This window comes from Formica exsecta, unplaced genomic scaffold (assembly GCF_003651465.1).
Source record: "Formica exsecta isolate Colony F162 unplaced genomic scaffold, ASM365146v1 scaffold614, whole genome shotgun sequence".
Taxonomy (NCBI): Eukaryota; Metazoa; Arthropoda; class Insecta; order Hymenoptera; family Formicidae; genus Formica; species Formica exsecta.
This window is the reverse complement of record NW_021853375.1, coordinates 597,322-621,488: the sequence shown is the minus strand read 5'-3', so window position 1 is coordinate 621,488 and position 24,167 is coordinate 597,322. Positions and strand designations below refer to the sequence as shown.

Below are 24,167 nucleotides of genomic sequence, written 5' to 3'. Positions count from 1 at the left end.
TATATATTATATATATCTTTTAGATATTTTTAGTATATCATATTATATATATATTATATGATATACTAAAAATATCTAAAAATATCTAAAAATACTATTGAATCTTTAAATTTTAAAATCTGTTTAGCTTCACATCATCATTTATTACTTTATTATCTTAATTTATTCATATCTCCTTGAATTCAACGAGAAGAAAATTGTTAGCAGAAAAAAAAGTAATGAGCTGAATAAATTTTCAATTATAGCTTAAGAGCAATTACGATTGTAAAGCATAGTTTTCCAAAGAGATTGGACTATTCCGACTATAAAAGATTAATATCGTTTAAAGATCTGAAAAGAATCTTTTCATCTTAAAAGGATTTTCACATATAATACAGTTTCAATATATCGTTCAGCGCGCGTTACAGCATAATATTAGTCGCATAATGCTGTTGTGATTACATTACACTTTTTTATTGCATTGTATGTTGCTAAATTAGAAATTAATTTTTTGTTCATGATCTTTGATTTAATCCTAGAAAGTGACAGAAAATTTCACAATTTCGTGATTAGATTAATTGCTAGGAAAGATATTTATTTGGCATATATTTTTTGCACTGTATTTAGAAGTATAATGTCGCTGTTACCTTAGTTCAAGCGCGAAATATTTTCCGGAATTATTCAAATATTCGGAATTACAATTACAAAGTATTAATCCTGTCCCCCCCAATATTTCTTTAATAAAATTCCAATTCACGAACTTTACACGTAAAATATATGCGCACCGGATTTTAAACTTCGATTACACTTCGACGACCATTTTAGTTAGGATAGAGCAGGATGGTATCCAGCATCTCAATTATTACATCGAATATCGAAGGTCAGAAATGCGTAATAAATTAGATGCAAGCGTGTATCCGATTTATTTTGACGTTTCTGAATTAATATTCGACCTTTGACAGAGGCCAATAAATCGCCTCGCGAACGTATTACTCACGTTAGCGATCTCGGATCAACGATGCGATTAACCGATCACGCAATCGATCAGCTCGGCGATCGTTGAACTTGATCCCGCGGATCTACCGATATCTCTGTATGTTTAGGTTTCCTGATCGCGACCGCGCGCGCGAGGAGACGACGAGTTCCATCGGTCGGTGCAGCACCAGGAGCACTGAAATGCCGAGACGAAGCTACTGGGAAAGGCATTCACTCTGCTCCGGGAGTGAACTCCCTACCTTGACACCTTCGGCCATCGCCGGTTTACCTCGTAATTACCTGGTCACATTCGCTTGAACGAAGAAACCGGCGACTTCCCGGCCGGTTTCGTTACAGGCGAGAGGACCTGTTATATATATTGCACTGGAACGAAGGAACCGGCGAAGGGCGACCGGTTGGCCGGGATTTCCGGAAAAGGAGGATTGCGAAAAGTGAGCAGGAATCCGCGCGTGGGAGATGAATCTTTGAATCTTGTAGATATGTATGCAAATGATGTGCAAAGGTGAAGGCTATTCGCATTTTTTCTTTTTTATAATAAGAGTTCCTCCTTCTCTCTCTCTTTCTTCGGGAAAAAAAGAATAGATAAATAGAAGATAACAAAATGAAAAATATTGTTCATAAAAGTTGAATACCATTAATTTAATATTTCAATAATAATATTTATTAATCTTCTAAAATCAGTTAATGTTTGATTGATTTTTATTCAGAAAATACTTCAGAAAAATTGATTGCTAAATTGAATTTTCTCAACTTCAAAATTGATTATACTATACTATTTGCACTAAATCCTTTAATCATTAAATTTTAATCTATTTTATCTAGAAATTTAATAGAATTAAACCAGTGATTTGTATTTCTACAATATTAAGATTAATTATATCTGGTGCATTAAATTCTTTTTAATTATTACTGATACAAATTAGCATAATGCAATAGGCTAGCGCACATACAGAAAAATATTATTCTATTGCTAAGAAAAATGATTACTTAGTTTATTTTTCTTTTTTTAAGTAACAGTTATCTTTAAGAATATTTTCTTAATAATAGTCTTAAAATAGACTTGTCACAAATTTTAGAAAAACTCGTTATCATGTACTCAAAAAAAGTAATTATTTTCTTTTGAAGAATATTATAAAATTTTATTAATGGAAAGTTAGATGTGGTTAATTTAATGTAAAATTTAGTGTATTTCTTTCAATTGGATAATTTAATATTCTTGATTGAAGTATTAAACTTCCTAGGATTCAGAATACATTTTGAATAAATTTGATGCTTATGATGAGCTTATGATAGATTTGCGGATATATGAACTTTTGAAATACTTGAAACAAGTAATATTTACTTAAATATAGTATGTATTTTTCTGTGTGCAATATCAGTAGAATAAAAATGAAGTTCAAGCCTGATAATCATCAATTGAACTATGTAAACTTTCCGGAAATTGTGTAAGCTGATTTGTGCGGTCACGCTCCTCCGAATCGACGTAACCGATATCGTCTTCTGATAGTATGGGAAGCTGGATGAGCGCAGTGTGTCGCGAGATCCGGGCAACGGCGATGCCGTTGTTGCACGAGGACAAACGACCGCAGACGAATTGTTTGCCGAAGGTCGCGAGCCAGATAACGGTCTTTGAACGGCTAAAGACCTACTTAGGGGCGCGGAGCTCTAGCTTGATTCGTCTTTTTGACCCCCCTCCTAGAGTCGACAGGCCCAGGTGGATCCGGCAAATTGTTTAGCCTGCATAAACGCCGCGAACAGGGACAGATGTGAATTACCATCACCGATGCAGAGGTCAAACCAAATAGAGTTTATAGTATAGGAGTCTATAGTATATTATCCGCGTAGATTGCCGATATCAAAGTGTTACAAGTGTTTTGGATAAAGCTGATCCCACGATTCACAGAAATTCTTTTAAATTGAGATTTTATCGAGATAATATATCTCTTCGGATATTTCCATATCTGAATTCAGAAATATTTCAAACAGAAACCATGCCTTATAATCTGAGAATGAGTGCAACATGTTATATAGAATAATTTAAATGTCAAAAAAAAGATGTATCAAAGAGAATTTTTTAAATCGATTGAAGAATACGATTTAGTGACATATATTTTTTTCTGGAGCTTAATTCGGCTAATACTTTTTAATATATTTTTCACTTTTTAATAAATTACTCGAAAATACTATGTATATTATCATTAAGAACACTGCAATAAAAATATTTTATTCAAACTTTTATCTAAATTTTTCAAAACTTTTGGGTGTTCCATTTTATGTTGCAGTGTTGCAATTCTATATAATTACATTGCACGCATCGCTAAATAAGATCTTTACCCGAAGATAAAAGCGTTTCTTTCTTGCAAAGTGCGTGGATCAGGGATAAAGACATTTGTTTTTCTTGTTGGACGATAATCTCATTCCGGTTCCTCTTCTCGCACGCGCGTGTAGCAAGTACCATACACCAGATAAGCAATCTGCGTAGAGCGACCTGTCGCGCGCGCTATGATAAGAAGTCATAATTCCATCCTCTTCCCTCGCCCGGAGGCTGGCAGCTCTCGCAATGATACGTGATATTATATTCCCTGAAAGGGTGCAATTTAATATAATATGGATTACGTATTCAGGCCGAGATGCAGTTGAAAATCGACTCGACACAAAGGCAGCAGGAAGAAAACGTTAAAATTACCGTTCGCTAATCGCGCGATGCTCATCGTCTAGCCTCGATTCGGCGCACATCGCCTCCAGAGATGTGTTCTAGAAGAGATGTGTTCTAGAAGTGCCTTCCCGCGCAAACTTCAGCGCGCGTGTATTCCACGAGGTATTCGAATGTAGCGTATTTTGTCTCGATGTTTGTGCGCAGCACGATTGCCGATTAAAATATTTAAAATTATATTTTATTTTTATTATATTTTATTTCGTTATATTTTTATATCGAGCCGCACACACTCTTTGTTATTTAATTTTACGTTTCATATATTTTATTCGATACTTACAAATTGCCGAAATATCAGACTGGGATTCCTACCCAAGCAGAACAGAAAATCACAATAATATCAAATGACATCAAGATGACATCAAAATGACATCAAAATGATATCGAAGTGACATCATAATGACTTTTGATAGTCATTATGATGTCATTTTGATATTATTGTGATTTTTTGTTCTGCTTGAGTAGTCTCATGAATATCTAGATCTGCTGCGCATGCGTCAGAGATAACGCCAGAATTGGTGGCAACTTCTTCTTTCTTCTTCTTCTTCTTCTTCTTTGTGGCTATTTAGGCTTCTATAGAGAATTTGCCTATACGCCAGTTGGTAATTGATGCAACTTATTGTTTGAGAACCATAAACACAGTAAGTATAGACTGCGATACCTATACTTGTAATTTCGATCAAGCGTAGCGTGATCAAAATTCAGAAAGAGAAAGAAAGCTTTCGAGAATGTAGCCTATTATCTCGTATATAAGAATAGAAAGGAGGGATCGTGGACGTAAGTTATTTATACATTCGTGAGCAACATTCTAATTATGCCACACGCGCCGCTTAGGATTAAACCGAGTCTACAATAGGTGTAGTAAGCCTTTAGAATTATATCGGTCAAAAGTTTTAAGTCGTAAGCTTTAAGAGCTCGGATCTAGCCAGCTCGCTTAAAGCTTAGAAATTAGAACTTCAGGCAGCGCAGTGTGCCTTTTTTTTTTTTTTTTTTTATTTAACTGCCTGTATGCAGCTATTTAAAGCTATTAACCAGTGTCTTTAGCTAAAAATTATGTCATATTTTAGAACTTAGAGCAGAACGCTAAAAGACTTACTACACCTATTGTAGACCCGGCCTTAAGGTGGCTAGTCTAGATTTACTACATATCTATGATTCAAACCGCGCGTTCACCCAAAATCCAGATTCCACATTCCAGATGCGCCTAACTTCACACGAAAAGACATTCGTTGGCATCAAAGCATCAAGTAATGAGCGTAATGAAAAAATGGACGCGTATTCGTCATCGATGATGCATTTATTGTTAGATGAAAATTTGATTGTCCGATTTTGTGAGCGAATTAACTCATTAACTGCATTTTTTAATGTCGAATACAATTACATTCGACTCTGAGTTCAATCTTTCGGACGAATACTGCCTTTATTATTATTCCGAGGTAATCTCTTTCAACAATTGTAATTAATGCGATAAATACTATAGATTTTATTTTTGTGGAGGGGCAACGTGTTGAAAATTTTGATAATAAATAACATTATTTCATATTTATTATAGTCACGTAATTTGTAATTATAATCACAAACGCGCGATAACATAAACTATCCACGTGCGTTACTTCACATTTTCTGCCATCCACCTTATCATTATACACAAACATCTTATCATAAACACAATTAGTCCTAATTATGCAAATTATTAAATTAAATCTGAGATTCTAATTGAATTATATAACCGTAAATTATATATAAATATCAAACTTAAATAATAAGTTTAAATTAATTCCGAATTAGAATCAGATTCTCTCATTCGGAGAATAAAATTAATTATAATCATAATTATGAATCTGACATTCTAACTGAATTATAAATTATAAATTATATATAATTATAAATTATAAATTACAAATTATATATAATTAAAAATTATATATAAATATTAAATTTAAATAATAAGTTTAAATTAGTTCCAAATTAGAATCAGATTTTCTCAGAGAGAGAATAAAATTAATTATAATCAAGATAGAAATCAATCTTTCAACTAACAATAAGATTTGTATCATTAATTATATTTTATAGGATTATACTGCTACATAAAAATATGACTTGAGTATCGGCCTGTAAGGGAAAGCGTGAGAGCTTTCCAAAGGAAATCTCGGTGTGGAAGTACCACAGATGATTAATCATCGTTACAACGGTGCGCGCAACCGAGGATGCGTCGGTGCATTCGCACGCAAACAGCTGTTCGCGAGTGCATCAGGTTGTTATGCAACAGCATCATGTGGCTTCGGACATATCTAACCATGCGAATGTACGAGAGGACGGCGACAGGGTCGCGAACTTTCCGCAGACGATTATTTCGGGCGGTTGAATCAATTACACCGCTACAGATAGGTCCGCTCATTTTAAGCTGCTTTCTTTGGCTCATTTTAGTTCTGCTTTGATATATATATATATACTCAATTTTTTATAAACGTGGAGAATGTAACTAAAACGAATAGACCTGACGTTTACGTTTCATTTGTGCTTAAAGTGATTTATCCGTTTAAAGAAGATATTTCTTTAAATTATATTTCTAAATCGCTACATATGCGTAATATCACATATATGTATATATGGCAACAATCTCTAGAGAAAATTTATAAATATCCTGTATATATATGGTTTAAGCGATTGCGCAATACGCAACTTTTTATTCAAATTGAACTCGATATTTATCTGTTATTGTAAAATTGACTTGTTCAGATATTGCGCGTCTTTATTTTCGCATATGTTAACTATTTATTTAACCCAATTATACAGAGTACGTTTAATAAGAAATCAGACAAAAAATTTCTAATAACAAGTAATAATCTTCGTAAACAATTCTCGTAGAAGATAACATTTGACCCTATTTTCAGTGCATATGCACTCAACGAGATATGGTACTATCTATATTTTGGCACTAAATTGAGACTAAACATTTGCAATGGAATATTAAAGTTATATTCTGCACGCCAGAAAAAATTTAAACGTACTTACTTTATTTTAAAGTAGCTTAAAACGAGCCAACGAAAGCAATTATAACAAGTGATCTATAATTTGATCATTCAAATAAGATAAGTTTAAAAAATAGAAAAATTAAATTCTTTTCAAAATTTAAATGAGGCCGGAATTTTATTAAAATGCAAAAAAAAACGAAATATCGTGACTGTTAATTAAATTTTGATTAAGTTTAAAAATATTTGATTCGTCTGTGCTCCAACTGTCATATTTTATATTTTCTACTGATAACGAGAGAAAACCATTGTAAATAGAGAATTATAAATATTTTCTTTATTCGTCTTTATTATATTATTCTAAGTAGCAAAAGTTGTCATTTTGACGTAACTTGACGAAAATCGAAATGACTTTTTGCTATCTAGGATATTATATAATATCTAGAACAATGAGAATTTGCATTTTATTTCGCGTGTGCGGATTTCCTCGTGCCAAGATCCTAATTAACATTTTACTTACTCATTTACGCACTCTCATTCAGTGCACTTGTACCAAGAGCTCTTCCTCTATTCTCTTCGTATATTCGGAAGCAACAGTAGCTCTCGGTGCACATGTTCTATGTATTTGCGTCTATCCGGCAAGCATTTATATCGCACATACACCATTATATATATGTCATTACACAACTTGAACTCACTGATATTTAGATTTTCGACGTTCAGCACCATAATACAAGCAATAGTTGTACTTTATTAAAATTATAAAAAAATATTATAGTATAAGGTATAAGAAATTATTATAAAAATTTATTACGTTTTATTTGAAATATATATAATTTTCTCTAGCAACTTTTGTAACGATCATAAATAATGGTTTTTGAGTACAATACTCTCTCGGATTTTATGTCGCTTAAGCGCGAAATGAGCCACTGTGTCTGCATGTAAATCAGCTATTAAGTAATAATGACAATAGAGAACTAGACATCGGTTACTTTTGGAGTCTGACGGCTGTCAAGAGGGAGAATAGCTTTATATATGTGTATTGGTGTTTGACCCTGTGCAGCGGTGTGACATGTGTGTGTATGTTTGTGTCATTAGAACTAAATCGAAACCTTCTGTTTGTTTCAGAAACTGTTCGAGTATATTCATGACCAGACGAAGGAAACACGAGAGCGTCCAAATAAGACATCTTTCCGAGAATTACGTAAGCCTGTGATTCCTATATACAGATAGATTTCGACAGTACCTCAAGTCAACGAAGAATATATATCGCTAGCAATAATTATAGAAGCGTGGGACGGCTATTTAAAAAAATACCGCATTATACACAACTTATGAATATAAATGAGATACCGACGAAAAGGTATCATTAATCGCAAAACACCGACAGAGATATCGCTGTCACGATCGTCGATGTACTGTCAGCTGCGTACGTCAATGTAATGCACGTGCACGGCGTATAATCCCGCCGTCCAACCCCGGCGGATTCATTCGACATTCGACGCTACTGCTCTAGCTCGCTCGGGAGCGAGTTAACCAGTCAGTCAGTCAGTCAGTCAGTCGGCAACACAAAGAGCGACCGCGAGAGCGCCAGTCAACAGTCGGACGCGGGTAGCGAGTATCGCCGAAATGGAGACGTGCGATGACGGCAGCCGGTCGACGACAGCTACAGCCACAGCTGACAACGAACGGAGTGGAACGACCATCGTCACGTGGAGCCGTTGCAAGGAGCTGCTGCTCGACTTTCACTTGAACGCCGATCGAATATTTTACCGGTGAGTGTGCGGAAGTACGCATAGTCGTGTCCCTCTTTTCCCGTCTCCGCCCCGGAAGCCCGCAATAGCGTGGTTGGGAAAGGATTCCTCGCACCCCATCGCTCGATTCCTAACTATCGTTCGTAGGCAGGAACGTATTGTTTATCGCTCTCCATGTTTGTTTACAGAGCGTCGAGTTTAGGAGATCTATTTAGCTCTTGATCCTTAATCTCTTTCGTTTCTCTCCTTCGATGTCTGATTGTGAGCGTGCTACTGTCGATGTGCCTATAATTTATTCCGTTTCGAAAGTTCAGAGACTGTGATGTATAGCGGAACTAAGAAGAGCAGTCTTAAAAAGAATTCTGGGTTGAATGTACCAGCGTGCTGTGGATTGCTCGTTTGCACGTTATCTGTAGGTTGAATGAAATAAATATATATTCAAGGTTCTCTCTTTCTTTGTTTCAGAGGAAGAAAGAATAAACTAGAATACTAGGAAAGTATAAATACAGTAGAAGCAAAGAGAAGAAAAAGAGAGAGAGAGAGAATAGTAGTAGAATCTTTGTACATTTATCATTTCAAGTAAATTTTATGTTAAAATATTTATATAATAATTTGAAAATTTATTAGACAAAAAGATATCTAATGTTGAAAATTGCAAACTTTGCTAAATAGATCAACTCTTCAGATCGGTAGAAGAATTCATGAATGATAAATGACGGCTCGCCAGTCAGATAAATCGTCCCGGATAAGAGAGCTTTTTTATATTATGGAGTTCCTTGTGTTTTATATAATACGCACAGAGAAAAGAGAAGAAAATTTTTTAAATCTTTTAAATTATGCGCTACGAGAAATGGCTATCTATCTACCTACAATTTTATAAATCTTGCATGATTTATGTGCTCTAAGCATTCTATTATTTTTCTTATCGTGTTTTCTTCGAGAAAAGACATTTAATTAATCGATATCAATCAGTGTTGATGCAGTGTAGAATTAATTATAATCAGCGTCGAGTTTACTTAATACAAACACTAATTTGCATATGCATATACATTTCTTGTTTCTGTATCATTCCTGTTTCCGTGTATCGTCTTTCTTTATTTATAGTAGATTAACAGAGAGCAAACAGTCCATAAGATAGACGAGATTTGAATTGGATTAATGGAACCTTTGAGAAGAAACAAAAGAACCTTGATAAAGTCAAAGGTTTCACTTTCGTTCCACGAAGATTTCTTTAATTATTATTCGTTATACCTTGTCTATAGTGCGATGCAATATTATACATGATTATGTGATGCAAGAAATAATTGATAGATCTTTAACAACTTAATACTACGAAATGATATATGATATAAAAGAAATTATATATTCTAAATGCACTTTGTCTGATGATATACAGTATACAATTTGTAAATTTGCATTTTATATGCATCAAAAGTGTAATAACGCAATAAAATAAATATTTTATATGCAAAATAGAAAAAAAGAGATACTCTAATTGCCAAATAATTATATATAATACGATAAAATTATACGCGCTATTATCGTAAATAAATGCAAATATGTTGATAAATATTTACGACGATGCGTTATATATCTACTGCGTTATCGATCTTTAAAATGGCCAGGTGTAATCCCGATTTCTTATCAATATCAATCTGTGATTTGGAGAAAATCTAAAAAACAAAGAATGAATTGGCTGCAAAAGTATTTGTTTGCAAAATATTTTTGAGATCTTGTATAATTAAATCATGTATATTATTTATATATATTTATAAATTTATTTATTATTATTTATTATTATATAATTTAATTAGATTACACAATTAAGTTTCATTATATTGTATTACGACGATATTGATATATGTATAACACAATATCGCGCGTGATAACTGTGTTAATATCTTATAATTATAACTTGATATAATTCTTTCTCTCTCTTTTTTATTATTTATCTGAATATATCATTATATCATTATATTTAAAAAGCACCAGAAAAATTATTTCAATTTGCAAATCATGTCTAATATATTATGATTATGTGCGACTGTCAAAGACTCAAATGCTTTTCCACATTATGACATTACAAGTCTCTTTCTCGAGTCATCGAGATAATCAGTCTCAAATGAAAGAAATAGATGGTAGTTACGTATATTAACTGTTACTAGGTTAGTAAGTTGGTTTCAGCCAATTTTCGCAACGTCACAGCAAGATCGCTGCACTTGATTATTCACGTTCTTCATTGCCAATCAAATAAATTTCACGGAAATAAAGTTCCATTAAATAAATTATTTTGTGAAAAATCTCGTGAAAATTCTTTAATCATTTCTTTAGAACTTAACTTTTCGAAATCTGATAATAATATATTACTATAATTCTTGAATTCCTAACAGAAACATTATTGAGCAATAAAGTTCTAAAATTGTGCATGTGTCATAAAAATTATATACATGATTACAAAATTTTAAATGTGAGAAGAAATGTAATTAAATGGGCAGGGGGATTATATAAGAATATACAAATAACAATTTCTATATACATACAAAAATGTTTCTAAACAATATTATTTTATGGAATTTTAGGATTTATTAGTTTCTATATAGATCGTTTCTGCATTGTTTTTCAAAAGCTAATTTGTAAATAAATGTTTATCAGATTAATGTATTTATGAAGATGTACTGCAGTATCATTGTCTTAACAACTGTCCTCAATATGTACATAATTCCACTTTCTAGTAATCTGTCATAAATACTTATCAAGTATTCTTCTTTAATATTATGTTTTTATCTTTTTATATCGTCATTATATTAATATCTCATCTTTTTCTTTGTATTTATGCGGCACATCTGCGTAGGATTACTGAAACTGTTAATTTTCAACGTATATTACCTTACATAACTCTTCGAGATCTTGTGCGAAGTTCTATTTTTTGTGTTGCGTGTTTAGAACATCAAAGATCTCATTTATAAAGCAATGCAAAACAATTTAAACAACTTTATTGACTCTCGTGCAAAAAATTGTTTTTCTTCATCTCTACTTAACGATTTATTAATAGTTTAAGTGGCTTGAATGATAACTGACTTGGTAAGAAAGAAGTTAAGTCTCATCCCGAGAAAATTTGTTTGCGTGAGACCCTGAAATTATCTTGAATGCATCTAATTAGTAATTAGCCACATAACTAGAAACAGATTTCAAAGTCTCTGAAAGTTTTTTAAAGTCTATAATTTTAAAAGATTTGAAAAATATTTTTCGAAAATTAATGAAAATATAATATCTATATAAATCTATCAATATCTATATATAAATTTGACATAATTTAATTGGAATTTTTGACCGATTATTATAAATATGGGTAAAAGTTGACAAAAACTTAACACAGCTTGGACCATTTTTCTTTTGATATATATTATAGAAGGCACATTCCTAACAATAAGTAATAAACGCTTTGAATTTTGTGACGATCTCTTTTTGTTCCTGAGATATGCGATCTTGAAATATCATAATTTTCGTATTTATTTGCATCATCTTTTCGTTATATCCTATATATGTATTTATATTTCTTTTGTTTACATCTGTTTGTTACTGTGTCATTGTTAGTACGCTTTGGGATTACCATTTTGTTTTGCTAAAAATTTCAAGATAAGTACAATGTTTACGAATTTCTTATAGCCGTTACTTTACGATAAAATAAAACTATAAAATACATGGTTTGTATCCGTGCTTTGTAAGATTTAATGATGATAAGTCAACTTTTACCTAAATATATGTATATATTTTTACTAATAAAAATATATATATACTCGTATAAATTATATATACTAAAGTATATAAAATATATATACTAAAAATATATACTAATAAAAATATATACTCGTCTTTTTATAATTATTGAAAAAAACTAATGAGCCAGGAACACACAAACGGCGCATATATAATACGCACATTGTTGTATTTTAGCAGAAATAATAAAATATCAATAATTGAATTGCACATTGCTAATATATCAATCCTGACAATGGGACGATTGTATTTTTGTTTCTGTCTTATTTGATTCAGAGATCATTGCCTTTGACCTCAGCTTATCGATTACCATTGTCTCTCACGATCATATGATCACTGATCGAATTTATATAATTTAATATAAGTTGTCTGGGGCTGGCGTTGCATTCAATCTTTTTGACGAATGCGCCAAACTGGATGCTTTATCGAATTAATTTTTATTTATTTACTTATTCTCTCATTTTTTTATATATTTAATTTTTACGTACGTTTAATATGGTTAAATTAGCTTTTTATTTAATTTTATCTTCTAATTTTTTTTTTGTTATTTTTGTTTTCGTGTCTCTTCTTCAGGATCGGATTTAGTATAGCCACAAAGCCATGGCTTTGGCTAATCATATCCCTTTGTCTAAATCTCGTTTGTGGCTTGGGATTGTTACTTTGGAAGGAGGAGATTGACGAACTTGAACTCTACGTACCGATGGATTCTATAATTCGCAAGGACGCTACCTGGGTAAAGGAGCACTTTCGGGACGATCTCAGGCACGAAAGCATCATCATCGTTGCCCCCAACGTGCTGGAGCCTGAAGTGCTGCGATCGGTACATAGGCGATCATGAATTATACGAGTATCAACGAAGGTTCTTTTCCATATTAATGCACAATTCTCTCCGCATAGTTAAATCAATTATTGTCATATTTGTTTATAAAATTTTCGCAACAAAGCACAGTCTTTGCAATCTTATTTGCCATTAAAGGATCGTCTCTTTATATATATGTTTTTTAAAATAAGATTAGCTGTATTACATCAAAATCATTTTTTATGTAATATATATAGTTAATCTAATTAACATTGATGCTTATGACCCTTTCGTTTGTATACATGTATGTATTTTTTAAATCTTTATTTAAGTATATTTTTTAGAATAGATATTCTTGATAAAGACACGTTATAAAGTATGTATATTGTTTCGATCATATTTTGATCATAATGGTTGATTACTTAATTGTAGATTCGAGACATCGAGAAAGATGTGAAAAGCATAGTCGTAAAGAATAACACTTGGGAAGATGTGTGCGCTGGGTAAGTATTTTTTTACATATCTGGAAGTATTAAGATTATTTCGGATGCATTTACTGAAATATTTGCATTATATTACAGATATTTTACATGGTTCCAAGAAGACGATAAATGGGAAACTATGGATAAATCCGAGTTTCCCGAAGAATATCTACCTATTATAAATAGTACAATGACAAAAGAGCCTTGTATCCATAAATCGCTCTTGAAGTTATGGCAGAAGGATGGTAAAAAGAAGATTGATAATTTAACGAAGACAGAGATACTGAATGACGTTACCATGACTTTACAAAATAAGTAAGTTCCTGAAACTTTACATAACGAAATTGATGCGCTTGGGATCGCTCAAAACCTTGAGATAAAATTTAATATATAATTTATAGTATACTGTAAATTAAAGCCTCTTACATTTTCATGAGAAAATAATGTTCCATATCCTAATAAAAGTCCTTATTTTCGTACAATTATTCTTTTAATATCGATTCAATTATACATTTCGTACTTTTGTAAATTTTATTTTGATGAAATACGCTACATTGTTAACGTAAGAATACACAAACACAATCTTTTTATTTATTTCTTATATATTAATTCACTTTATGCAGGAATACTAAAGACATACTCTCCGATATCGCGCCATTACTGGCGGGTGTCGAATACGACGCAAACGGGAAGGTGAAGAGCGCGAAGGCGACATTAATGTACTGGTTGCTGAAGAAAAGTAATCCGCACTCACCGGAATGGGAGATCGAGTTCATCGAGAGGATATTACATTGGAATCGTACCCTACCGCCGGGCATGGAGATCTACGCGGTGACGCTGCGCAGCTATCAGGACATGCTGCACCAAGTGATCAACAGCAACATGACCGTGTTGTTCTGCGGCATGTCGCTGATCACGATCTACGTGATCGTGATGATTGGTCGGTGCAACGCGCTGCAACAACGGATATATCTTTCTTTCATGGGCATCTCCGTAGTCGGTCAAGCTCTCCTTTCGTCCTACGGGGTGTGTTACTACATGGGATTTTTCTACGGACCGGTGCACCCGATTCTGCCATTCCTGTTGCTCGGCATCGGCGTCGATGACATGTTCGTCATCATGCAGAGCCTCGAGACTATATCGGAGACGGATAAATCCTCAGACATTTCCACCCGTATCGCAAAGTGTATTCAAATATCAGGTACGATGGAATATTTGGCAAGCTCAGCATTAAAGAGGACAGAAATAATACGCGTTATGCGTATCGTCTGTCGAATTAAAAATATATGCCCAAATACTTTGAAACTATAGTATAGAGACTAAAAATACGAGAAGCTTATACGGGCTTATGTGCTCAAATGCGCTAATAGAATCCATCATTAAAATTAAAATAGGATATCCCATATATAATTCAATTGATACTTTTGCTCACGTTCGCAGGTATGTCCATTACCGTGACATCTTTGACCAACATGGTGGCCTTCGCTATCGGCATGACGACGGTGATGCCGTTCTTGAGGTCCTTCTGCATGTTTGCCGCGATGGGTATATTGTTTCTTTACATCTACGAGATCACATTCTTCGTCAGCTGTCTAGTGTACGACGAGAGACGATTGACAGTGAAAAGGGATGGTTGTTGTTGCCAGCCGTGTCCCAATTGGCGACCGAACGAATGCAGTAAACGGAACTTTCAGCGGCTCATCTTCGAGAAGTACGTCGGACCTTGCGTGATGAAAACGTCCGTGAAAACGATCATCCTATTAGTTACCGTTTCCTTGTTGTGCCTCAACATATGGGCGATATTTCAGTTGAGCCAGAACTTTGATCCGCTCGCGTACCTGAATCAGGAATCTTATCCCATACAGTTTCACAATAAATTGAAGGAACATTTTCCCAAGTACGGTAAACATGTCAACATATATCTGACGGGCGTGAACTATTACGAGGATCGTCAAGCGCTGTTTCAGCTGGTAGACATTCTCAAACAAAATCCGTACGTCAACAATCGCACTCTCGATCCATGGTTTATGGCGTACCAAGAATGGTTGGAAACTACCGACAAAGGTAATTTAATTGACGCATAGCGAAACGATAACGTAAAATGCGATCTAACTATCAAAATCACAAGATAAGAAAGAATATAATCATGCGAGAAGAAATTGAACTATAAATTTTGCCATAGTAAAATATAGCGTATATACAATACTTATAATTTATAATAAATATGCTGTTTATTAATATAACATATTATCTTTCATCAGTACAATATATTGAAGATAAAGATGAATATTACAATACTCTCACGGAATATCTCCTGTTTACGGTAAAGGGCCAAGCATACATCCAGGATATGAAATTTAACAAATTGCCATTCAATGACTATAACATCACAGTACGTAAAAAAAGGACGATACGTTTTATACGCCTGCAAGTGCGAAACATTTTTTTTCTCACACGGGAAATTGCATGACGATTTCAGACATCGCAGATTCCAGTGCAACACATCCCCATAAGCACGACATTCGATCAAATAAAGGCTATGCAATCATTAAGAGATGCCGTGAAAAGCGTGAACTTTACTCAGGGATTTGAACACATCGCGATTTACTCGTTAGATTACATAACATGGGCGTCGAACAGGGTAAATGAAATTTTTTATCTCATCAATCAAATATGTCATTCATTAATCAATTTGCGCAGATCATCGGTGAAGAATTAATTAGAAACTTGAGCCTGGAGATAATGGCGGTGGGAATAGTAACATTGGTGCTACTTAGAAACTTACTGACGTCGTTTTGGGTAATGTGTTGCGTGTTATTCACACTCATCGACCTTTTGGGTTCGATGTACTTCCTGGGATTGACCGTTGAAATCTCGTCGACTATTATGATCCTGCTTTGTGCAGGATTGGCAGTTGATTATGCCGCACATATCGGACTGGAATTCATACGCTCGAGCGGCAGCAAACAAGGTCACTAGTAATCACATTAGGAATGTATATACAGGGTGCGGCATTTATAGTGACGCGGGCATATTTTTCGGAAACGAAGTGAGATATCAAAAAATGTTTCAGACAAAAGTTGCATGGTTTCGAGGGGGCCACATGATAAAAATATGGACTTGACCTTAAGTGGTCTTTTCAAGGAGAGGTCAATGTGGTCGATGTTTTCTTAAATGGAACACCCCATTTTTTATTACATATTCTTGTAGCTTACCGCGAGAGCTTTTCAAAACACTATAATAAAATATTCTTTCATTAAGTACTTTTTGAGTTATTTTATATTTTAATCTGACATATTTTGATATAAAAAATAAAATATCTCGTAAAATATTTAGTTTTCGATAATCGAAACCATGCAACTTTTGTCTGAAACATTTTTTGATATCTCACTTCGTTTCCGAAAAATATGCCCGCGTCACTATAAATGCCGCACCCTGTATATTGAGAATAAAAATATATTTTTATTCCACAAGATTTTTTTACCAATTTAAATTAAAATAAATTAATTAAAAAATAAAAATTTTCATTCAAGTTAATTAAAGATTATGTGATCAAAAATTTATTGCTAAGTAGATATTATTTAAATTTTTTAACACTGAATAAGATTGATATTTTTTGTAAAGAGGATTTATAATGTTCAATAATGTCCATTAGAGAGATTGAGAACTCTAATATTATTTCTTATCTCACAGAACGAGCATTGACAACGCTCAACGTTATCGGACCGGCAGTGTTGAATGGTGGCCTGAGCACATTCTTCGCCTTCGTCTTGCTAGGTTTCAGCCAAGCTTACGTTTTCATGACTTTCTTCAGGGTATAAATCATAGTGCTCTCTATTAATAAAAATACAATTGTCGTGAAATAAACTGAAATATGATAATCTTGTATCTGTTTCAGCTATTCACATCAGTAGTGCTGTTTGGTTTGTTTCACGGATTGCTATTTCTGCCAGTGATATTGAGTTTGGCGGGACCCGGCGAAAGAAGGCAAGCTAGCATGAAAAAGAATCAAGATATATATCAAAACGGTTATTTTACCGTCCGTCTGTCCCAACACGAAAAAGGTAATATCTTTAAAATATTAGTATATTATTAAATACACTTTATTTTTTTTTTAAGAACAAAAATAGATCTTTATTTTTTTTTTGCAGATATAGAAGACTAAATGATATTTAACAATGCTTCAGAAGGCTGCATAGGTAAAACATTTTTTTAGATTATTTTATAGTGCTAGAATTCGTATGGTTGTGGAACGAGTGCGCACATGTTACGTTGTAATATATGTATGCATATATATATATATATATATATACACATACATACATACATATGAAGAAGAAAAGCGCTGAATAAAGATATCTTTTATACAGAGTTGGGAGTTATCTGCTTCGCCTATTTGTAACTACTGTCCATCCATCGTCTTCTTGTTGATTTTTATCCACATCCATATCTTCATCCGAGCTGCTATCCTGTTGTACTGGCAAAGGACGAGTAGATCGAATAGGTCGTTCACAGTTAAGCCAAGGCTGTAGCGGTGGTAATTTCTCAAGTTCCGTTTTTGCTGTGGATTCATTGCCCTCTATGCAATATCGATAAAACCTTAATAATTCCTCTGCTACTTGTACAGTGCTGTTATCTTCCAGTATTGTGTTAAGTTGTTCATCCATATAGTCCTCTAATTCGGCAGCAATCTGATCACTGGTCAATCCCTCTACAAAAAAGTACAATAAAATATAATTTATAATGTCACTCTTGTGTAATAAGAAATAGTAAAAGCAACTAACCATTCATATAGAGCACTTCCGTTGTATATGGACAAAATTCTATTGCTTTTTCTACTGAACCCATACCATGTTCTACCGCCAACTAAAAATAGATAAAATTTTAGTATAAGATTATAAAATCTTATTCCCTAGCTATATCGTGCGATATATTTTTTATACTTAAAATAAATAAAGTAATAAAATTGCTTTCTGCACTACACTTCTTTAAAAAATTAACTTCTTAAAATCAAAGAATTTTATATTTAAAATTGATAAGAGAATGAAGATAAAAATAAGCACCACATAAAAGGCACAACTAAAACAAAAAGATTGCTTTTGATACAAAAAAATTGTTTGCTCCTCTTAACGTTAACATGAGACTACAAAGATTACATGAGCTCACCTTTAAAGCTGTCCAGTTACTAAAAATACGTTGAGTAACTGATAGAAAAAATGATTTAGTGTCTTCCATTTTGAGGTTAATTTAAATTGACTTAAATACACTAGGATACAGGATACAGGGCAATTTGCTTTCGGATTCTATTAGACACAAATATGATTTGATATGAGCAAATAAAAATCGATTATGTGATAAAGAATGAAAAATAGTCGCTATGTTAAAAATTGTACACGCATAATACGCTACTTATGCACGTGCTACAAGCTAATCTAGCTTTACGAAATACATAAAAGTCAAATAAAGCTAGGTTAGTATTGTTAGTATTGTGCATATATGTATATGCATGTATACACATAAGTAAGAGCATAATATGACAGTTAAATATAAATGTTAACATATGTGAAACATTAAAAAAATTATAAAACAAGTTGTATAATATTACGTTAACTGATAATAATAATCTAATTGATAAGAAATTAGGAAAACCGAAGAATCAAATCTACTCCGTTTAACCTTCAATTCCATCTTATTGACAAAGTTACAATTGCTTTGTCCGCATATTATTTAAAGTATGTTTTTATGTACAATCTATGTAAACCATGTCGGATGCATTTGAGGAGATACAAGCAATCAAAATAAAGAGGAACAGCTATCGCGAGAAGTTACAGAAGAGGAAACGCGAACGACATGAATTATATACGCTCACTTCAACGCCGGTTTCATCCACCTTGACAACGGAATCAGCGTGTCCTGGTATTGAAAAATATCAATTACATTATAAATTCCATAGAGAAGAATTTATTCGCGATTTTAATGTATAAATCTGTTGCAGATGCTAATGCATCTTCACGCTCTGATCACAGCGAATATGAGAGAGATGTACTTTGCATCTTACATGAATGCCTGCCTAATCTACCGATAACGTCTGCGGACTTGATAGATCAGCTACGAAAAAATCTCAATGCCGATGTATCTTCCTCCGATATTCACAAGATTCTAGAGAAACTGGCTGCCCAAGATATAGTCAAGTTAGTAACAATTTACACTATATTGTTTAATGCAATATATAATCCTATTTTGTAATTTATTTAATATGAAGAACACATTATACATATTTTTAGGATCAAAGAAGTCACAGAGAATGGAGTGTTCGGGTATACAGTGTTATCTGTAACAGAATCCCAATCGTCGTGTCAATCCCAATCTGATGACACAGAGAATCCCGAAAGCGTAGAAACGTCCGCGTCCGATCCAAACGACCATGTACCTCCGGAAAAGCAAGCAAAGATAGAAAAAAAGAATACCGAAGACATCATGTCCTTAATTTCGATGCCGACTATCAGAGAGAAGGAGAGTAAAAAGGTCGGCGAACAGATCTTGGACTTATTGTCAAAGCAGACTTCGAAAGAGAAATCGCTGGCTGAACGATTTCGCTCTCAGGGAGGCGCTCAAGTCATGGAGTTCTGTCCGCACGGTACAAGAGTTGACTGTGTAAAATTGAACGGCGGTCCGGGATTTGCAGAGAAGTGCAAAAAACTGCACTTTAAGAAGATCATACAGAGCCACACAGACGAATCCTTAGGCGACTGTAGTTTTCTGAATACCTGCTTTCACATGGACACCTGCAAGTGAGAATCCAAGAAATACTATAATCTATCAAATCCATATATGATTAAATCTGTTTATTTCTCACGCAAATAAATTTCATACAACATATATTAATCTACAGATTTTATAAACTTAGATATTAGCTAGACCGCACAATGTATCTCTTTGAATATCTTTGTATTTTAAACCAGGAGAGAGAATTTAAAACTAAGTTTTTCTATCACTTTTTTATTTCATGCAGATATGTTCACTATGAGGTGGATGGTCCCACGGCTCAACCAAAGGAAACCAATGACTCCGATAGTCTAAACAATAGTGCGCCCAACAAGACGTTGAACTTAGATAACAAGAACGGTAGCGGTACAAGCAGCAATGTAGGCAGTGAATTAACTCTGTATCCGCCACAGTGGATTCAATGTGACTTACGTTACCTCGATATGACAGTTCTTGGCAAGTTTGCTGTAATCATGGCTGATCCACCATGGGATATTCATATGGAATTACCTTATGGAACTATGTCAGATGACGAGATGAGACAATTGGGAATTCCGGCGCTTCAGGATGAAGGACTCTTGTTTTTATGGGTAACTGGCAGAGCCATGGAACTGGGAAGGGAATGTTTACAGTTGTGGGGCTACGAGAGGGTTGACGAGATCATTTGGGTAAAAACCAATCAGCTGCAAAGAATAATACGGACCGGTAGGACGGGCCATTGGCTGAATCATGGCAAAGAACATTGTCTGGTTGGCATGAAGGGCAATCCTCGTATCAATCGAGGGTTGGATAGCGACGTGATCGTCGCCGAGGTTCGCGCCACTAGCCACAAGCCCGACGAGATTTACGGCATTATCGAACGCATGAGTCCCGGCACAAGAAAGATCGAATTGTTCGGACGGCCGCACAATGTGCAACCCAACTGGATCACTTTAGGTAATCAAGTTGACGGTGTTCATTTAATCGATCCACAACTTATCAAAGCCTTCAAGAAACGTTATCCCGATGGAAATTCAATGAAGCCCGCTAAACCGTAAATCTGTTCTCTTTCTACAATATATGAGTATAAAATGCTTGTTGACATGAATAAAACTACTTCACGTTTTGTTAGAATTTATTGCAAAATATATATATATATATATATATATATAAATTCCATTTACCATTTAAATATATGCTAATACAAAATAAACGCATAATTATAAATATAGGAAAACCGATTTATATCTTATATTTTGAAGTTGATAACATTTGTGTGTATGTGTATATATTAAATTATATTTAGGCTATGCTTTATCTAGCATGTATGTTTTACGCATATGTGTAAGCTATTCTTCTTTAATGGAACTCTCTCTAATTATTCAAGTGTAGAAAGAAAAATATCAATGTAGATTAAATTCCTTGAAAACTAAGATCAACTGCAATATATATAAGTACAAAAATTATAAATCAAATCTCTCTAAATTTATATCACCACATTTATTGTACATATTATGGAATGTGCTGCCATGTTTCAAAAAATTTTTAGTAATTACTAAAAATTCCTTTAAACTTAAAATGCTAGAATTTTGTAAAGTAAAATTACAACACGAATAAGAATAATTTTTGTTGCCCTAACTTTCTTTGTACTAATTAGAAATGTGTCACCGTTTTTGTATAATATATTGACGAATATGCTTCTTATCAAAAGTACAAAAGCTCGCAAATGAGCTTTCATTATATATAGCCGATACTGTTGCGCTTTTGCTTGAGCAAACTTTTCCTTATAGAAAAGGAAAAATGATTATCGTTTATACTGCTTGTGGAAGTTCTCCTAGACATTGATGTCCGTGTAACGCGAATATTCGACTCTGATAATTCTGTGTTATTCAACAAGTTCTCCTTGTCATCAGTGTTAAACACTTTGTCCGGAATACTCATTCTAGAGTACAACTTGTTGAATGCATCAATCCAATGCCGTTTTTTATGTTCATCTTCCATTATGAAAGAATGTTCTCGGACTTTAAATCCGATTTCCGCGTTATTTTTATCGTCCGTTTGTACATATATTTGTTCTTTAGGTACGACGGGAAAGAACAGATTGTACTTTTTGCTAACACGCCGTGTAGGACGAGTTATTGCGAAACATGTGTCGAAAAGAAAGCAGTAATATTTCTACAAAAATATTAATGTTAGCATATTTAAATGAATCTGTTGTGTTATATCGATAAGAAAGTGTAAAACAGAACTTACTATTCCACGTGCGTCTTTAAGCTGACCTTCAATGATTAACTCTGTGGCGTTGACGATGCACTTGTCAGGATCATACTCGATCTTTGCATTTATTTTCGATTGTGCGACCTTGCACTCGGCATCACCCATGATCCAATCAATATCTTTTAGCATATCGGAAAGGACATTACTTGCTTCTTTCAGCAACAAATAATCTGCGTCACTAGTGGGAGTATGTTTTAAGATCTCCTTCACCAATAATGGATACTTGACGATCCTTGAACGTGGCACGTCTAAATAAGTCCACAAGTCGACAGAATGTGGTAACTCTAATCGTTTTTTCAGAAATGATTGGAATCTTTTATTACTAAATTTCTTCTCGTCCAGTAAATGTCTCGCCCAAACTAATGTCCTGCATCTCTCCAGATACGGTTTCTTTAACGTAGACAGCTGCGAAAATAACGAAATTATAAAATATCATATACATAATATATATTTACAAAACATTAGTAAAAAAGAAACTGACCCAATTCAATAATGTTGGACCGACAGTCTTTGTGAATCCAGATTTATCTCTGAGTTTGAGTAATTCATCCCTTAAGTTACTGTGTATCTCAATAAGATTTGTGAGATCACCAAAAAGGGTGGATAACTCTTCGGATGTAAAAATTTCAGTAGACGACATTGGTTCGTAATAGAAATTTTTTAGTACATAGAGCTCATTTAATAGCACATTTTCACCACAGTACAATTCATAAATAGCCTCCTGTCTTTTAATTTCACTTCGACTTAATATATTGTTTAAGCGCTCTTTGCCATGTGACTGCGCAACATCCAACATCCAACTCTTGATTGTCAAGTTGTTGCAACTCTCAGCAACATTATTCAATCTGAAATTAGCGCATACATTTTGAGAAACAAATTTACTTTCTAAACCGAGACATTTAAGTGTCAGACAATTACTTTCTACGTAATGTTCCAGTATCTACTTCATCCTCAATAATTGATAAATCCGATGAGTTTGGTTGGGTCGTGAAAGATCTGTGCAGAGTATTCCCCAGCTTAGTTCCTACTAAGGAAGAAGAAAATATACTGCTAGCAACCTCTGTAATCCTGCGGCGTTTTTTCTTCTTTCCTATATCAGATTCCATGGATATGTCCATCGAGCTAATGCTCATCGCATCGCTCTTTGGTCGTTTTCTTGATCTCTATTGCACAATACGATACATAAATAATATTTTAACATTATTTTCAACAAAAACAATTTTATTGTCGATCAGTATACAAATTGAACAATGGTAGCTCGAATAAATGTGAATGCTGCGACGTATGTGACGTTAGCATAATTTCAATTGCAAAGTCTGGGAAATTGAAAAAAGAGAAATTCACGCAGATACATTAACATTAATGATATTTTGACATTAGAATGTCGGTTACATTAGCTGCGAAAGACGTCATTTCGCGAAACGTTGAAAAATATGCCGACTCACCAGCCAAAACCTTTTCCGCGGTTCCTGGAACGTTTCTTTGATAGTTGTGTTGCAGTCATCGTTCATACTTTATCGCGAATTGTTTAAAAAAAAATAATTAAAATTTTATGACCAACCGACCGTGTCGCACGCGCCGCATTTGATTTCGCTGCAAGCTGTTGTCAAACGACATTCATCGCGACATCTTTCGGTACATATGAAGTTTATTCTTCGTAACTGAACTTCCTGC

At 33.8% G+C, this 24,167-nt stretch overlaps 5 protein-coding genes across 7 annotated transcripts in view; 2 read left to right on the top strand and 3 right to left on the bottom strand.

Moving 5' to 3' along the window:
- The window catches only part of LOC115242610, a 19,754-nt gene extending 12,177 nt beyond the window's left edge, over positions 1-7,577 (bottom strand). The window contains exons 1-2 of the mRNA XM_029819029.1: positions 7,181-7,577; positions 3,310-4,303 (exon numbers count right to left, since the gene is read on the bottom strand). The gene's annotated coding sequence lies outside the window, so the exon portion shown is untranslated. The remainder of the gene's footprint in view (positions 1-3,309; positions 4,304-7,180) is intronic.
- Positions 7,578-7,757: 180 nt separating this feature from the next.
- LOC115242608 (patched domain-containing protein 3-like) lies at positions 7,758-17,991 on the top strand. 3 transcript variants are annotated; one of them, XM_029819024.1, is made up of 13 exons: positions 7,758-7,864; positions 8,051-8,435; positions 12,765-13,011; positions 13,423-13,493; positions 13,572-13,787; positions 14,096-14,673; positions 14,913-15,536; positions 15,734-15,864; positions 15,952-16,113; positions 16,173-16,443; positions 17,166-17,287; positions 17,371-17,536; positions 17,624-17,780. In XM_029819024.1, exons 2-13 carry the CDS (start codon positions 8,290-8,292, stop codon positions 17,635-17,637), a joined length of 2,748 nt encoding a protein of 915 aa, XP_029674884.1. In that variant the 5' UTR covers positions 7,758-7,864; positions 8,051-8,289; the 3' UTR covers positions 17,638-17,780. The 3 variants fall into 3 exon arrangements, with proteins under 3 accessions (XP_029674884.1, XP_029674886.1, XP_029674887.1); XM_029819026.1 differs by lacking the exon at positions 7,758-7,864 and adding an exon at positions 17,843-17,991 and having other exon boundaries at positions 8,149-8,435; positions 17,624-17,671; XM_029819027.1 differs by lacking the exons at positions 7,758-7,864; positions 8,051-8,435 and having other exon boundaries at positions 12,875-13,050.
- LOC115242611 (pre-rRNA-processing protein TSR2 homolog) lies at positions 17,610-18,715 on the bottom strand. Its single transcript, XM_029819030.1, has 3 exons — positions 18,639-18,715; positions 18,257-18,338; positions 17,610-18,183 (listed from the first exon to the last, which is right to left on the bottom strand). The coding sequence occupies exons 1-3, from the start codon at positions 18,705-18,707 to the stop codon at positions 17,852-17,854; spliced, it is 483 nt and encodes a 160-aa protein (XP_029674890.1). The 5' UTR covers positions 18,708-18,715; the 3' UTR covers positions 17,610-17,851.
- LOC115242609 (N6-adenosine-methyltransferase subunit METTL3) lies at positions 18,704-21,329 on the top strand. The gene is made up of 4 exons (XM_029819028.1): positions 18,704-19,388; positions 19,468-19,663; positions 19,757-20,263; positions 20,485-21,329. The coding sequence occupies exons 1-4, from the start codon at positions 19,235-19,237 to the stop codon at positions 21,272-21,274; spliced, it is 1,647 nt and encodes a 548-aa protein (XP_029674888.1). The 5' UTR covers positions 18,704-19,234; the 3' UTR covers positions 21,275-21,329.
- Positions 21,330-21,719: 390 nt separating this feature from the next.
- Positions 21,720-24,004, bottom strand: LOC115242656 (neuroepithelial cell-transforming gene 1 protein-like). Its single transcript, XM_029819109.1, has 5 exons — positions 23,939-24,004; positions 23,412-23,656; positions 22,975-23,338; positions 22,470-22,898; positions 21,720-22,391 (listed from the first exon to the last, which is right to left on the bottom strand). Exons 1-5 carry the CDS (start codon positions 24,002-24,004, stop codon positions 21,954-21,956), a joined length of 1,542 nt encoding a protein of 513 aa, XP_029674969.1. The 3' UTR covers positions 21,720-21,953.
- Positions 24,005-24,167: the final 163 nt, after the last annotated feature.

Excerpts from the sequence above, each read along its gene's own strand:
- LOC115242608 (XM_029819026.1), top strand. The coding sequence starts at position 8,290 with ATGGAGACGTGCGATGACGGCAGCCGGTCGACGACAGCTACAGCCACA. Across the intron at positions 13,494-13,571 it reads TGGGAAGATGTGTGCGCTGG|ATATTTTACATGGTTCCAAG; the intron begins GTAAGTATTTTT and ends ATTATATTACAG. Across the intron at positions 16,114-16,172 it reads TAACATGGGCGTCGAACAGG|ATCATCGGTGAAGAATTAAT; the intron begins GTAAATGAAATT and ends CAATTTGCGCAG.
- LOC115242611 (XM_029819030.1), bottom strand. The coding sequence starts at position 18,707 with ATGGAAGACACTAAATCATTTTTTCTATCAGTTACTCAACGTATTTTT. Across the intron at positions 18,339-18,638 it reads GTAACTGGACAGCTTTAAAG|TTGGCGGTAGAACATGGTAT; the intron begins GTGAGCTCATGT and ends ATCTATTTTTAG. Across the intron at positions 18,184-18,256 it reads GGAAGTGCTCTATATGAATG|AGGGATTGACCAGTGATCAG; the intron begins GTTAGTTGCTTT and ends ACTTTTTTGTAG.
- LOC115242609 (XM_029819028.1), top strand. The coding sequence starts at position 19,235 with ATGTCGGATGCATTTGAGGAGATACAAGCAATCAAAATAAAGAGGAAC. Across the intron at positions 19,664-19,756 it reads GCTGCCCAAGATATAGTCAA|GATCAAAGAAGTCACAGAGA; the intron begins GTTAGTAACAAT and ends ACATATTTTTAG. Across the intron at positions 20,264-20,484 it reads TTTCACATGGACACCTGCAA|ATATGTTCACTATGAGGTGG; the intron begins GTGAGAATCCAA and ends TATTTCATGCAG.
- LOC115242656 (XM_029819109.1), bottom strand. The coding sequence starts at position 24,004 with ATGAACGATGACTGCAACACAACTATCAAAGAAACGTTCCAGGAACCG. Across the intron at positions 23,339-23,411 it reads ACTGGAACATTACGTAGAAA|ATTGAATAATGTTGCTGAGA; the intron begins GTAATTGTCTGA and ends CGCTAATTTCAG. Across the intron at positions 22,899-22,974 it reads GTCCAACATTATTGAATTGG|CTGTCTACGTTAAAGAAACC; the intron begins GTCAGTTTCTTT and ends TTATTTTCGCAG.